This window comes from Electrona antarctica, assembly GCF_951216825.1.
Source record: "Electrona antarctica genome assembly, chromosome: 13".
NCBI lineage: Eukaryota > Metazoa > Chordata > Actinopteri > Myctophiformes > Myctophidae > Electrona > Electrona antarctica.
This window is the reverse complement of record NC_136794.1, coordinates 48,178,368-48,195,087: the sequence shown is the minus strand read 5'-3', so window position 1 is coordinate 48,195,087 and position 16,720 is coordinate 48,178,368. Positions and strand designations below refer to the sequence as shown.

The 16,720-nt window shown below is 44.1% G+C and overlaps 1 protein-coding gene across 2 annotated transcripts in view; it reads left to right on the top strand.

Annotated features, from left to right (window-relative positions):
• Positions 1-16,720, top strand: part of sympk (symplekin) — a 45,350-nt gene that overhangs the window by 7,734 nt on the left and 20,896 nt on the right. Inside the window, exons 6-14 of one of the 2 annotated variants that reach the window (XM_079519067.1) lie at positions 337-463; positions 3,520-3,769; positions 4,774-4,944; positions 7,134-7,376; positions 8,562-8,713; positions 10,528-10,678; positions 12,811-13,015; positions 14,509-14,659; positions 15,362-15,597. In XM_079519067.1, coding sequence (XP_079375193.1) covers positions 337-463; positions 3,520-3,769; positions 4,774-4,944; positions 7,134-7,376; positions 8,562-8,713; positions 10,528-10,678; positions 12,811-13,015; positions 14,509-14,659; positions 15,362-15,597 — 1,686 coding nt within the window. Of the gene's footprint in view, positions 1-336; positions 464-2,399; positions 2,417-3,519; positions 3,770-4,773; positions 4,945-7,133; positions 7,377-8,561; positions 8,714-10,527; positions 10,679-12,810; positions 13,016-14,508; positions 14,660-15,361; positions 15,598-16,720 lie in introns of those variants that run through there. The other variant, XM_079519068.1, reaches the window with a different exon arrangement.

Sequence of the window (16,720 nt, the reverse complement as noted above, 5' to 3'; positions counted from 1 at the left end):
GTGAGCGGGACTAAGCAGCAATGATAGGGCGATGGTTCTTCATTGTTCGGGTGGGTAAAAAGATGAATGAAAGTATGCTATAAAAAAGTGATTGAAACGTATTGATACGTGATCCGCACCCGACGTTTGATTAATTGATAACGTATTGATACGCGATACGCGTTGGGAGTGTTAACTGATATGATATAGTACTTTATTGTCAGTTCACAGTACTGACATTTGTCTTATTCTCTTTTGCATTATTTGTATCTGCCTGTACAAGAACTTAGAAGTGCACGAAACAATACGGTCTAATTCCTAGCGTGGTGAGTTTTTCTTTCTTCTTGTGTTGTGCAGCAAAAGAGACAATGAACTGTTGCTGAGACTGATCGCTAACCTGAACATGCTGCTGAGAGACGAGAGTGTCAACGTGGTGAAGAAAGCTATTCTCACCCTGACCCAGCTCTACAGGGTGGCTCTACAGGTACGTCACGGTACTACAGTCTATTAGCTCTACAGGGTGGCTCTACAGGTACAGAGACTACAGTCTATTAGCTCTACAGGTACAGGTACAGAGACTACAGTCTATTAGCTCTACAGGTACCTACAGTCTATTAGCTCTACAGGTACCTACAGTCTATTAGCTCTACAGGTACAGAGACTACAGTCTATTAGCTCTACAGGTACAGAGACTACAGTCTATTAGCTCTACAGGTACAGAGACTACAGTCTATTAGCTCTACAGTCTATTAGCTCTACAGGTACAGAGACTACAGTCCATTAGCTCTACAGGTACAGAGACTACAGTCTATTAGCTCTACAGGTACAGAGACTACAGTCTATTAGCTCTACAGGTACAGCGACTACAGTCTATTAGCTCTACAGGTACAGAGACTAGTCTATTAGCTCTACAGGTACAGAGACTAGTCTATTAGCTCTACAGGTACAGAGACTATTAGCTCTACAGGTACAGAGACTACAGTCTATTAGCTCTACAGGTACAGAGACTAGTCTATTAGCTCTACAGGTACAGAGACTAGTCTATTAGCTCTACAGGTACAGAGACTATTAGCTCTACAGGTACAGAGACTATTAGCTCTACAGGTACAGAGACTAGTCTATTAGCTCTACAGGTACAGAGACTACAGTCTATTAGCTCTACAGGTACAGAGACTAGTCTATTAGCTCTACAGGTACAGAGACTACAGTCTATTAGCTCTACAGGTACAGAGACTACAGTCTATTAGCTCTACAGGTACAGAGACTACAGTCTATTAGCTCTACAGGTACAGAGACTACAGTCTATTGGCTCTACAGGTACAGAGACTACAGTCTATTAGCTCTACAGGTACAGAGACTAGTCTATTAGCTCTACAGAGACTACAGTCTATTAGCTCTACAGGTACAGAGACTACAGTCTATTAGCTCTACAGGGACAGAGAATACAGTCTATTAGCTCTACAGGTACAGAGACTACAGTCTATTAGCTCTACAGGTACAGAGACTAGTCTATTAGCTCTACAGGTACAGAGACTACAGTCTATTAGCTCTACAGGGACAGAGAATACAGTCTATTAGCTCTACAGGTACAGAGACTACAGTCTATTAGCTCTACAGGTACAGAGACTACAGTCTATTGGCTCTACAGGTACAGAGACTACAGTCTATTAGCTCTACAGGTACAGAGACTACAGTCTATTAGCTCTACAGGTACAGAGACTACAGTCTATTAGCTCTACAGGTACAGAGACTACAGTCTATTAGCTCTACAGGTACAGAGACTACAGTCTATTAGCTCTACAGGGACAGAGACTACAGTCTATTAGCTCTACAGGTACAGAGACTACAGTCTATTAGCTCTACAGGTACAGAGACTAGTCTATTAGCTCTACAGGTACAGAGACTAGTCTATTAGCTCTACAGGTACAGAGACTACAGTCTATTAGCTCTACAGGTACAGAGACTAGTCTATTAGCTCTACAGGTACAGAGACTACAGTCTATTAGCTCTACAGAGACTACAGTCTATTAGCTCTACAGGGACAGAGACTAGTCTATTAGCTCTACAGGTACAGAGACTACAGTCTATTAGCTCTACAGGTACAGAGACTACAGTCTATTAGCTCTACAGAGACTACAGTCTATTAGCTCTACAGGGACAGAGACTAGTCTATTAGCTCTACAGGTACAGAGACTACAGTCTATTAGCTCTACAGGTACAGAGACTACAGTCTATTAGCTCTACAGGTACAGAGACTACAGTCTATTAGCTCTACAGGTACAGAGACTACAGTCTATTAGCTCTACAGGTACAGAGACTACAGTCTATTAGCTCTACAGGTACAGAGACTAGTCTATTAGCTCTACAGGTACAGAGACTACAGTCTATTAGCTCTACAGAGACTACAGTCTATTAGCTCTACAGGGTGGCTCTACAGGTACAGAGACTACAGTCTATTAGCTCTACAGAGACTACAGTCTATTAGCTCTACAGGGACAGAGACTAGTCTATTAGCTCTACAGGTACAGAGACTACAGTCTATTAGCTCTACAGGTACAGAGACTACAGTCTATTAGCTCTACAGGTACAGAGACTACAGTCTATTAGCTCTACAGGTACAGAGACTACAGTCTATTAGCTCTACAGGGACAGAGACTACAGTCTATTAGCTCTACAGGTACAGAGACTACAGTCTATTAGCTCTACAGGTACAGAGACTACAGTCTATTAGCTCTACAGAGACTACAGTCTATTAGCTCTACAGAGACTACAGTCTATTAGCTCTACAGGTACAGAGACTACAGTCTATTAGCTCTACAGGTACAGAGACTACAGTCTATTAGCTCTACAGAGACTACAGTCTATTAGCTCTACAGGTACAGAGACTACAGTCTATTAGCTCTACAGGTACAGAGACTACAGTCTATTAGCTCTACAGGTACAGAGACTACAGTCTATTAGCTCTACAGGTACAGAGACTACAGTCTATTAGCTCTACAGGTACAGAGACTACAGTCCATTGGATTTCTCAAAGTCTGGTTTGTGAAAAATTGTTTCTTCCTAAAAAGTCGTCCTATTTTTCCTAAAAGTCGTCCTATTTTTCCTAAAAAGTCGTCCTATTTTTCCTAAAAGTCGTCCTATTTTTCCTAAAAAGTCGTCCAATCTTTCCTAAAAGTCGTCCTATTTTTCCCTAAAAAAACGTCCTATTTTTCCCTAAAAGTCGTCCTATTTTTCCTAAAATGTTCTCAAATCTTTGCTTCTGGGAGGTCACTGGAACAACATATTTTCAGATGGGGGGGTTGGCGGCCAATTACATATATTCTTTGGAGTCCTTTCCTTGACATGAAATTGTTTGAGAACGACTGACACAGAAACATAGGTTTTTCAGAATATTGTCTATTTAGAAGACATTTTTTTAGAATCGGCCTCAGGTCTAAATAAATGGGTTAACACATGCAGTGTTCGTTTTTTATAAAGTGTGTGTGTGTGTGTGTGTGTGTGTGTGCGTGCGTGCGTGCCTCCGTCCGTCCGTCCTGTCAGTGGTTGGTTCGGTCCAAAACGGTGCCAGAGATGCAGGAGGCGTGCTGGGACATGGTGACCCAGATGAAGGGAGACGTCTTGGCCCTGCTGGACTCTGAGAACGACGGAGTCCGAACGCACGCCATCAAGTTCACCGAGTCGCTCATCATCACCCTGTCGCCGCGCACCTCCGACTCCGACGTCCCCAAGAAACAGGAGGGAGACATCAGCCTGGACAAGATCCCCAAAGACCACCCGTACATCCGCTCGGGTGAGAAGAGCGGGGGGCTCTTTTGCCAGAGTAGTCCCAGGGGAACACTTCTTATTTTGTCCCAGGGGAACACTTCTTATTGTGTGACTAATTTGATTGATTGAACTACGTATGTCTAGGCCTGTCACATAGGGCATTAAGCAACTAGTCGGCCTTGTTGGTACTAGTTAACTAGTTGATAAGGAAAAAAAAAAAAAGATTATAGTTATAGTCACAAATGTACACAGTTTCTGAATATTTTTTAAATGTACAAATATTTATTTCCAAAAAAAAAAAAAAACTAGTCGACTAGTCGACTAGTAAACTAGGCAACTAGTCAACTAGTAAAAATGACTAGAAGTGAATGCCCTAGTGTCACAATTATTACATGATCGCTTAATAGCAATTATTTCAGATAATGTCAATTTTATTTTGCATCACTGTCATAATCACTTTGAAAAATAGTGGACATATTAGATATACAAGCTCAACACACGTCACATCGTGTTTTTAAACACTATTCGTGTTTTTAGATTATGTAACTTATTTTGTCAGGCCTGCCCTGTGCAGACCTGAAGACAGAAGCCTAACAGCAAACTGAAATGTAATGTTCATTCATGATGTTCATCATGTACTTTAGCTATTGAAAAATAGCAGATCTACAAGCTCATAGCGCGCCACCGAGTGGCGCGCTATGAGCTTGTAGGTCTGCTATTTTTGAAAAAAAAAGAAGGACATAGAAACACAGCTTTTTCAGAAAACTGTCAGGATGTAGAAGACATTTTTAGAATCTGATCTCAGGTCAAAATGGGTTAAAGTATTTTCAAACATTTAAAAAAACAGTGGACATATTAGATATACAAACACACGTCACATCGTGTTAATCTTGTAGATCGGCTGTTTCCACTATTCGTGTTTTTAAATTATTTATTTTGTCAGGCCTGCCCATGACGAAGCCTAAGACATTAACGAAGCCTAACAGCCAAACTGAAATGTAATGTTCATTGATGATGTTCCAACGACAGAGGTCCTCTGTGAGGAGGGGAAGGCCGCTCTGGAACAGTTGCTGAAGTTCATGGTTCACCCGGCCATCTCCAGCATCAACCTGACCACGGCGCTGGGCTCCCTGGCCACCATCGCTCGCCAGAGACCCATGTTCATGTCGGAGGTGGTGCAGGCCTACGAGACCCTACACGGTGAGACGGGCTGATCTAAAAAAAACGAAATAATACCACGAAAAATTGGCTTTACGGATTAAAGGAAAATTCCACGCTAGAAGGCTTTCTTACCTTTCTTTGTAGTCGTTACGTCCCCACCAAAGAGGTCCAGGTGTTTTTTTTGTGTGCAAAAACTCCTTATTGGCTATTTCCCCTACCATAAGCCCTCAATGAATTGCATTGAATGGGAATTGAATGGGGCTATGGGGTGTTGTGCTAATTCGCTTATTTACATCGAAATAAGTAGTAAAGTGTGCCGCTTGGGATATTATTTACGAAGAGAGGATATATACAAAAAAATAATAATTTTGAGTGATGGAAATAAGCAAATTAGCACAACACCCCAAAGGTAAGGAAGCCTTTTAGTATGGAATTCTCCTTTAAAAGTTTTCATTTTTCATGTCACTAAAAAGGGTGTCTCTTCTTCCAACCATGTGATGAGATGTGCTGCTGTGCTTTCAGACAACCACTGTTGATTTTGTTGACTAAAACTTATGACAAATTGTTCGTCAACTGCCTTTTTTCACTGACAAACTAAATGAAAACTAAGCTATGATGATCAAAACTAAGACTAAAATATATTGACAATTTAAAAATCTAGACTAAAATGTTAGGAAGGGACTAGTGGACAAGAGATCCAGTATAAGTAAAAGACACAAGTCATTTTACACTTGGTTGCATGCTGAAGATTGCAACGCGACACGTTGTGAGCTTGTAGATCGGCTATTTTCAGCAAGTGTAAAATCGGCCATTACGACAGCATCAAGGCCCGCCAAAATACATTTTAGTCGACTTAATCAACTGTAGATTGAATTGTTGATCGACTGAAATCTTATATTTTTAGTCGACTAAAACTAGACTAGCACTAATTAGTGATGCACCGAATATTCGGCCACAGTAAATATTCGGCAGAAAATGGCTAAAAATGCATTTTCGGCCTATTCGGTTTCGGCCCGAATAGGCAGAAAATATATCACCGAATAGTGTATGCAATTAATGCATTCAAAAGAGCTGAATAAATGTTTTATGGACCCATAATAGTGATTATTATTTAAGTTAATTTTTGCCATAACCATTTATTTTGCCATAAATCAGGTAGCTTTAAGGTGCTTATAACAGCAATGCTAGGAAAAATTATATATAATATAATAATCATATTCGGTATTCGGCGAACTGTTTCCTATATTCGGTATTCGGTTTCGGCCAAGAATTTCCCTTTCGGTGCATCCCCTAGCACTAATACATTCCAGGTGACTAACATGTGACTAAAACTAATGGAAACAAACTATTCAAAAGACTATGACTAAAAAAAACTCAAATCAAAATCTGCTGTCTAATATGATAGCCTTTGCATCTCTTTTGGCTAGGCGGCTAATACTATTTAAATGGAAGAAAAATTACCACCAACCTTTAAATCTTGGGTCAATGATGTTTTACATCATTTGACACTGGAGAAGATTCGCTACTCCACAAGAGGGTACGCTGGTGCTTTAAGATTTTACACCATTTGGCAACCTTTTTTAACATATATTGAGAGGATGAACACGGCTGACATCAACAATCCTTAATAACTCATTACACCGACCCTACTTTAATTGTTTTATTTTATTTTAATATTTTAATTTTGTTATTGTTATTATTATTTGTTTGCATATTGTGTCTAATATTTGATTAATTTATTCTATTTTTGAATATGTATATGTATATTTGTATGTGCCTTTTATTTCATTGTTAATGGTACAAGATACTCTGGGGGGGAGTAAGTAAGTAGCCTTGCCGAGCCATGGGGCCCATAGGGCAGGAGCCTATCTCCTGTTTCTGTAGCGTGAGGCAGCTTGATGTACAAGTACACCCCCTGGACATGACGCTAGTATGTCACAGGGACTTACCCCCAATCCAACCCTTGATGCTGAGTGTCAAGCAAGGAGGCACTGGGTCCCATTTTTAGAGTCTTTGGTATGACCCGGCCGGGGATTGAACCCAAACCTCCCAGTCTCAGGGCGGACACTCTAACCACAAGGCCACTGAGCTGGTTCTGGGGGGGAGGGAGGGGTAAAAAAAGTTCAAGAAATATTTGTATGCTATTTTTGACTCATGTGACTTGAAAAATGAATAAAGAAACTTTGATCAAAAAAACTCAAATCTTCTCTCTAAATCAACACCTGCAGCCAACCTCCCTCCCACGTTGGCCAAGTCTCAGGTGAGCAGCGTCAGGAAGAACCTGAAGCTGCACCTGGTGGCGGTGCTGAAGCACCCCTGCAGTCAGGACTTCCAGGCCCAGATCGGCACGCTGCTCCTGGACCTGGGCATGCCCCAGAGCGAGATCACACGCTCCACCCCGGCGCCGCGCGAACCCCGCAAGAGACCCAGTCGCAACGAGCCCTACACGGAGGGCAAGAAACTCAAGATGGGTGAGTGTTCATTTTGTAGGTCATTTTGTAGGCCCTACCCACCGCCCTAAACCATTTTTACCTGAGATCAGATTCTAAAAAATGTCTTCTAAATCCTGACAGTTTTCTGAAAAAGCTATGTTTCTATGTCAGTCGTTCTTCGATTTTACAAAAAATAGCAGACCTAAAAGCTCGTAGCGCGCCACTCGGTGGCGCGCTATGAGCTTGTAGATCTGCTATTTTTCAATAGCTAAAGCATAACATAATGCTAACACCAAAAGGGGTTCCCGCCTAAAATGGGCTAAATGTTCCCTGAAATTTGAAATGTAATAAAATTCCCATGCCAAACTAAAATAAGTTTTACTCCTGCACACAAGATGTAACGATGAAGTACAACCGTGAATCTTTAACCTACTGTACATTGGTTTGTTTTCTGTTGAATGAGAATACAATGTTTCACATTATGCTTATCAGCTGGGGACCCGCCAAAATAATTTGGGAGCCCTCCTGGGGCTTCTGACCCCCCCAGTTACTTTGGGCGGCTGTGGCTCAGGAGGTAGAGCAGGGTCGTCCAATGATCCATGGGTCGGCGGTTCGAATCCCAGCTCCTCCTGTCTACATGTCGAAGTGTCCTTGGGCAAGACACTGAACCCCACAATTGCTCCTGATGTGCTGGTTGGTGCCTTGCATGGCTTCCGCCGCAATCTGTGTATGAATGTGTGTGTGAATGGGTGAATGTAATGCACAATCTATGTAAAGCGCCTTGGATAAAGGAGCTATATAAATGCACCATTTACCATTTACTTTGGGAGCCACTGCAGTAGTAGCCTGGAACTCACCTATGCTTTCTATGGCATAGGCAGCTTCCGGCAGGATCCGCCGGCAGAAACTGTGCGCAGCTGCTGGACATGAGACTAATTAATTAGAGCGACAGACAGAGAGAGAGAGAGGAGTGTTTGTGTGTACGGGTGTGCGTGTGTGCGTCAATTTAACAAAGGTGCAGACGATCAGAAATCAGCAGAGAGTGATCGACGTTTGCGCTACTCTATGCCAAACTCTATGAAAAAGTTTGGCATAGAGTTGGCATAGAGTTTTGGCATAGAGTTTATTTTTTCTCCCTGGAAATAAAAACGTCTGGGTTTCCGAGGCTACTGCAGTAGAGGAAGGGAAAAGATGACCAGACATTGTACTTGTGTTGTTGCTCAGAACCTGCACTGATAGAGGACGATGAAGACAAGGAGGAAGTGGCCCCCTCGTCGGTGTCCAAGCCCTCCACTGCTCCGGTGGCCCAGTCGGCCATCGACCTCACCTCGGACTTCCTCCGCCCGCTGCTCTCGCCGGAGAACGTTGCCAACCTGGTGAGTCACACCGTAGAGACGTACCGTATGAGTCACACCGTAAAGACGTACCGTAGAGACGTACCGTATGCACACGATGACCAACCTGGTGAGTCACACCGTAGAGACGTACCGTATGCACACAATGACCAACGGAAACCTGGTGAGTCACACCGTAGAGACGTACCGTATGCACACAATGACCAACCTGGTGAGTCACACCGTAGAGACGTACCGTATGCACACAATGACCAACCTGTTGAGTCACACCGTAGAGACGTACCGTATGCACACAATGACCAACCTGTTGAGTCACACCGTAGAGACGTACCGTATGCACACAATGACCAACCTGGTGAGTCACACCGTAGAGACGTACCGTATGCACACAATGACCAACCTGGTGAGTCACACCGTAGAGACGTACCGTATGCACACAATGACCAACCTGGTGAGTCACACCGTAGAGACGTACCGTATGCACACGATGACCAACCTGGTGAGTCACACCGTAGAGACGTACCGTATGAGTCACACCGTAGAGACGTACCGTATGAGTCACACCGTAGAGACGTACCTTATGCACACAATGACCAACCTGGTGAGTCACACCGTAGAGACGTACCGTATGCACACAATGACCAACCTGGTGAGTCACACTGTAGAGATGTACCGTATGCACACAATGACCAACCTGGTGAGTCACACTGTAGAGATGTACCGTATGCACACAATGACCAACCTGGTGAGTCACACCGTAGAGACGGTCACCCAGTTCACCCGGGTGTGATTTCATTACGTCAGACATTACGTCAGATCAGAGCTGATCAGGCTATATAAGACCTTACACCACTCAGTTCACACGGGTGTGATTTTTTTTATGGAGGGACAGACAGTAGGCTGACAGGAAATGGGGAGAGAGATGGGGGGGGGGGGGGGGGTGACATGCAGTAAAGGCCGTCGGGATCGGGAGTCGAACCCGCGGCACACTGCCAGACTGGATTACCAGCCTGGACCGCTGAGCCACATATTTTTTTTAAAATATAAAATATTGTATGCAGTAAAACTTCATTCAAACTCAGCAGAAGTCTCTTTCTTTCTCTATATGCGTTGGTGCTGATAAATTCCCTCTCTTGGGGGCACAGTTGGTAGTGCTGTCGCCTCACAGCTAGAAGGTCCTGGGTTCAATTCCCGCTCGGGACGCTGTGGGTGCTGGCGGCGTGTTTCCTCCGCCGCATCATCAGTGCCCATACCCGAAGGCGGGGTTGGCGAAAGGGCCTTTCTGTTTGGAGTTTGCATGTTCTCCCCGTGTCCCCTAGGGTAGGTACCCTCACATGTTCTCCCCGTGTCCCCTAGTACCCTCACAAAAAACATGCAGTAATCCTGGTCTCTAAACTGCCTCCCCCTGGCCAGCCAGGGCGCCTGATGGAGGGGAAAGGAACTGGTTGGAATAACGTGTTCCTTCCACGCGCTACGTCCAACCAGGGAAACTCCCCCCTGTCAGGTGTAAAGGAGCGACTTGGACACTCAGGCATGAAGGAAGCATGAGTTCAAGTCCGTTGCTCTCCCCATGTCCTCCATATATGGGGACTAGGTTGGCGGAGGGTGTGTAGAGCCCAGGACCACATTAGATAATTGACACAGGGGTGAAAAATGGGTTACAAAATCGTGGGATAAAAAAAAAAAAAAAAATTCCCTCTCTTGCGAGATCAGATTACTAACTGATTCATTCTTATTTTATTCTATCGCCTCATTTTAATAAAGCCGTTGGCTGTTCTTGGCACTAGACACCGTCTAGTGTGATTCGGGTTGTTCACGCGTTGTCTTGTTCCCAGGTGCTGATCAGCATGGTGTACCTCCCAGACGCCATGCCAGCGTCCTTCCAGGCCACCTACACTCCGGTGGAGTCGGCAGGAACCGACGCCCAGATCAGACATCTGGCCAGGCTCATGGCCTCGCAGATGACCGCCGCAGGAATCGGACCAGGTCAGTTTTACAGATTGCTAAGGCCTCACTCACACCTTTACATCTAGCATACAACATTGATGCATGCTAGATGTAAGCAAGATGTAAGTGTCATGGCCGCCCCAATGCATTTCCAATGGAAGTCACATGGTTTGATACAACATTTTGGACTACAAGCTGTTGTATGGCTTTCGGCTGTGTTTCGACTGCCCCCCTCATACAACACAAATGTTGTGTCAAACCATGTGACTCCCATTGGAAATGCATTGCGAGCTTGCATCAGCTATACATCTCATACAACAAGCATACATCAATCTGTTGCGACCGTGTGAGTCAGGCCTTAGTCAGTCATCTGGAACAGGGTTCTTCAACGTTGCTCAGGCCAAACGGACCCCCACTAAATATTGTATTACATTATGTTGCTGATTAACTCTTTAAAACCCATTTAAGCCTGACCTCGAAATTTAAAAAAAAATCTTCTAAATCCTCCAGTTTTCTGAAATAAATATTTTCACAATTTTTCAAAAATAGCAGACCTACAAGCTCATAGCGCGCCACTCGGTGGCGCGCTATGAGCTTGTAGATCTGCTATTTTTCAATAGCTAAATTATAACATCGAAGGTAGAACAACGTATAGGTTGCACCAGGCGTCAATGGGTCAAGTTTAGTTGCTTAAGTATAAGTACCTTTACAGCCGTAAGCCTTTATTTTGAAGAGCCACCTGCAGCTCATTTGGTGAACCGGGGAAGTAACAATCAATCATTTCCGGGGTAGCCGGTAGATACTTAACCCATTTAGGCCTCACGTCAAAATTTTAAAAAAATAACATATGTTCAATTTTCAAGGATTTGTGCCGCATTTTCACGATTTTTAAGTGGTGCAACCACTTCCTTAAAGGGTAAGACCACTTTTGTAGAGGTTTGGGTTGTGTAGTTACCTTGCCATGATGTAACTCCAAATGTGGACAAGAAATCAAAAATAATTTCTCCACTGATTAGAAATTGATAATTCAAAATATGCTCCTCATTGACTTACATTGTACGCTGAAACAGCTCTCAAAGTCACTCTTTTAGTACATAAACAAACACAAACAAAGTTGTTTCAGACAATATAGAGCAACACCAAAACTCATGTGGTTTTATTTCTTCATACAAATGGTAACTTCCTGTTGATTTGTCCATTTTTATTCAGAAGAAAACCCGGAGTGGATCCATGGATCCGGATCCAGATCTTCATATAGTAAAATCAACAGGAAGTTACCATTTTTATGAAGAAATAAAACCACATGAGTTTTGGTGTTGCTCTATATTGTCTGAAACAACTTTGTTTGTGTTTGTTTATGTACTAAAAGAGTGACTTTGAGAGCTGTTTCAGCGTACAATGTAAGTCAATGAGGAGCATATTTTTAATTATCAATTTCTAATCACTGGAGAAATTATTTTTGATTTCTTGTCCACATTTGGAGTTACATCATGGCAAGGTAACTACACAACCCAAACCTCTACAAAAGTGGTCTTACCCTTTAAGTGACACTGTGTGTGGGTGGGTGGCTGGGTGCGTCTGAGCACGAAAACAGCATGGTTGTTTTTCACCACCTGTGCGCAACCTAACACACACACAAACACACGCACATATTAACTGTATATATGGTGATTTCGGGTGTGCCATTACAGTACAGTGACAGTACAGTACAGTACAGTACAGTACAGTAGAGGGACCCCCACACGGTAACTTTGTCATTTCTCAACCGTTTCGGACACGGGGCGGCTCGCCGGAATTGGGCCGGCACCCTGGGTGCGTTCATGTGGGTCTCTTTTCTTTTGTCTTGAAGGGGCATGTTTTGCACAATAATAGTCTTTTCATTACTGTATGTCTGCCCTATGATCTCTGAGATTTATGTTATTGAAATTACAATAAAAAGATTTTGAAAAGAAAGAAGCGCTGATGTAGTACCACAAGGTCACGGGGATATTTTATTGAGCTCCTAAAACATCGATGCTCTGCATGATCACCTCAATTTGAGCTTCAATTCCGAGAGAAAGCAGCAGCTAAAAGATCATCGCTAAAGCTTGATGGGTTAAAAGTAAAACAACAGTCCAGTGTTGTTTCCAGCTGAGCTGAGCATCCTCCCTGTTCCTAACCTGTCTCTATAGGCCTGGAGCAGTGCCGAGCGCGAGAGGAGGATGCTGCCAAAGAGGACATCGAAGAGGACTCTGCCCTCAAGGAGGCTCTGATCAAGCGCAAGGTGCCAGTGCTGACCGGCCATGCCATCTCCGTGGTGGGCTACACGGACAAGCCCCAGGACCGGCAGCCCGCCAAGAGGGTCCCTGAACCCATCCTGCCCTCTGCACAGACCAAGTAAGAACAAAAACCAAAACGGCATTCCATTTCATTACGCTGACTGTATATATGCATTGCTGTCGAGGAGAAACATTGTATCTCCATATTTCCATATTGGTGTAATTTAACCCATTTTGGGCGGGAACCCCTTTTGGTGTTTTAAACATTATGTTATAACTATTGAAAAATAGCAGATCTACAAGCTCATAGCGCGCCACCGAGTGGCGCGCTACGAGCTTGTAGGTCTGCTATTTTTGAAAAATCGTTAAAATGTGACGCAAATCTTTGAATGTATATTCTTTCAGAGTTTTTAACTCAAATCGTTTTTAACTCAAATCTTTGCTTCTGGGGAGGTCCCTGGAATAACATATTTTCAGATGGGGGCGGTGGCCAAATACATATCATTTTTGGGGTCCTTGACATGAAATATTGAGCACCACTGATACAGAAACACAAGGTTTTTTCAGACATTTTTTTAATTTCGACGTCAGGCCTAAATGGGTTAATGCGCTATTTCATCATACAAGAGTGTCGCACTATTGTAAGTATTTTTTTAGATGATAAAAGAGCAGGGTTTTTCCACCTGATGGCAACAATATACTATATATATACTAATATACACGGCACCAACACACAACACCATCAAGTAGGCTGAACATGCCTTAGTTTCTGATTGGTAAAAATGTGTCCTGACTCCTGTGGCTACGGGGGTTAAATTAAACGATGGCTTCAGGATGTGGTCACACTCGCTACCGAAGGGGAGTGGCCACAGCACGTTAACCCATTTTATTGAAGACCCCGCCCACCCCACCCACCCCCACAAAAGACTCTTCTCACCCAACCGGTCAAAAAGGGTGAAGGGTGAAGGGGTTTCTTCCCACAGGCTGTCAGAATGTTAAAGGACCACTTCACCACTTTTCAACATCTCTTCAGTCTTCATATAATTGGTCCTCACTAATGTTCATGATAAAACACCACCATTTTTTCCTACTCAGTCTGTGTCTCATAGGAGGGCTTTGGGCAGTTCGGACCCCCGTCCACCAGTGACATCAGGCAGATTTCTTTTTAAACAAGATTTGTTTTAAAATATATTTAGATTTGTATTATCGTGAGAACGATGGCTTCAACTTTTGCATTGCAATTTTTCAGGAAAAGAAAGCCTGCCGTTTCTATTAGCTTGGATTCATGATCAATGATGTCACTGGTGGACGGGTTTCTGAACTGCCCACAGCCTTCCTATGAGACACAGACTGAGTAGGAAAAAATGGTGGTATTTTATCATGAACATTAGTTAGTTCCAATTATAGGAAGAAAAGTTGAAAAGTGGTGAAGTGGTCCTTTAAGAACCCCCTTTAACAAAGTTCCTTTATTATCTGTTATCAAACTCCTGCCTCCACAACCCAGAATAACCAGTTATATTTGTCCACTATTTTCTTTTTTTTTCATCAAACTCCTGCCTCCACGGCCAACTATAACAACCATGCAATGTTTGTCATACCACTCTCCTCCAGGCTGGCAGGCCCTGTTGGCAAGAAGAAGGTGTTCCGGCTGGCGGACGTGGTCCAGGCGCTGTCGGAGAGCCAGCTGGAGAGGCTGACGTCCATGGCGGTCAAACGCATCCTGAACTCTGAGAAGAGCATCGCACAGAGCGGCATGTCACATGTAAGACCATGCGCATGAATTTTCCCCGCATTTTTGCGAGGTACATGGGGGCTCAATTTGTTTAATAACCCTCCTAGATGACAAATCCATTGAGAAACGGACCTTTGCTCTCCGCGGTCACGGAACGAACTAAAATGTGACTAAAACTAAATGGAAGCTATTCAAGAGACATTGGGCAGTATTATGTGTGTCTTAAGTACCAGGTCTTATTACTTAACTTAAGATCTGGAGGCGTGGTCAATCCTGTTTGGCCACTCAGAATAGCCAAATGGCATTGATCACGCCTCCAGGTCTTAAATTAAGTAATAAGACCTGGAACTTAAGACACGCATAATACTGCCCTAAATGACTTAAATGACTAAAATAAAAAATGTCCTGCCAAAAAAACAACCCTGGTGTCCCACTAGGTGCGTGTGAAGCTGCTGTCTAGGCTGGTCACTCAGTTCCACTGGTGTCTGTCCCCTAGGTGCGTGTGAAGCTGCTGTCTAGGCTGGTCACTCAGTTCCCCTGGTGTCTGTCCCCTAGGTGCGTGTGAAGCTGCTGTCTAGGCTGGTCACTCAGTTCCACTGGTGTCTGTCCCCTAGGTGCGTGTGAAGCTGCTGTCTAGGCTGGTCACTCAGTTCCACTGGTGTCTGTCCCCTAGGTGCGTGTGAAGCTGCTGTCTAGGCTGGTCACTCAGTTCCACTGGTGTCTGTCCCCTAGGTGCGTGTGAAGCTGCTGTCTCGGCTGGTCACTCAGTTCCAGGGCATGATGAAGGAGGACGTCCTGGGCTACATCTTGGCGGACATCCGCGGCCGCAGCGAGCTGGCCTTCTCCCTGCTCTACCACGAGTACAACAACTACCTGAGCCTCATGCCCCACGGCCTGCTGGACAGCTACGACCACTGCCTGTACACCCTGCTGTCTGGGCTGCAGGAGAAACCCGAGCAGAAAGACGGGTGAGAGAGAGAGAGAGAGAGAGAGAGGCAGGCCAGAGAGGTTCCGGTCCATAAATGTACTTGTGTGTATTCAAGTAGAAAATAGAAATGTTCTTGTACCCGGTTATTGTTAGTGTATTATTTTGGAGTATTATTGTATATTTTCTATAGGCTTCTGGAGGTACTGTTCATGGATTTATTATTTGGCTGATGTACAATGTAGCATTGAAAGTGTAATTATCTGATGGAGGGGAAAGGAACTGGTTGGAATAATGTGTTCCTTCCACGCGCTACGTCCAACCAGGGAAACTCCCCCTGGCAGGTGTAAAGGAGCAACTTGGACACTCAGGCATGAAGGAAGCATGAGTTCAAGTCCGTTGCTCTCCCCATGTCCCCCATATATGGGGACTAGGCTGGCAGAGGGTGTGTAGAGCCCAGGATCACATTAGATAATTGACACAGGGGTGAAAAATGGGTTACAAAATTGTGGGATCAAAATTATAAATAAATAAAAAGTGTAATTATGTATTCTGCCGCTTGGCCAGTTCCCACTTGAAAAAGAGACTCAGTCTCAATGTGTTTTTACTGGTTAAATAAAGGTTAAATAAAATAAAATAAATACAATAAAAGAGAGGCAGGCGGCACACAGCCAGTGGCATGTACAGATAGACACTAGGGGGTGCTAGAGAACCACCTGGCCTTGACCTCTGGACAGCAATGTGCCCTTTTGAAGAAGAAAAAAAATCTCTCATATTATTTATGCCCCAAAATCTATAAATCTCACTATTAAGGCAACCGGCCGGTTCCACGTACGCGCTGCACAAGGTGCCCTTTTTTCACTTGAGCACCTGCCCCTCTAAATGTCTGTGCACGCCACTGACCCCTGCCCCTCTAAATGTCTGTGCACGCCACTGACCCCTGACCCCTGCCCCTCTAAATGTCTGTGCACGCCACTGACCCCTGACCCCTGCCCCTCTAAATGTCTGTGCACGCCACTGCACACAGCTGTGCGACAGACAACGTTATTTTAATTATCCCTTGAACATGTAGATCAGTGTTTGTCAAACGTACTCATGTCAAGGAGGACCCCCCCCCCCCCTTCTGAAAATGTCTTGTGCCACAAGGGAACTCCAGAAGCAAAAGC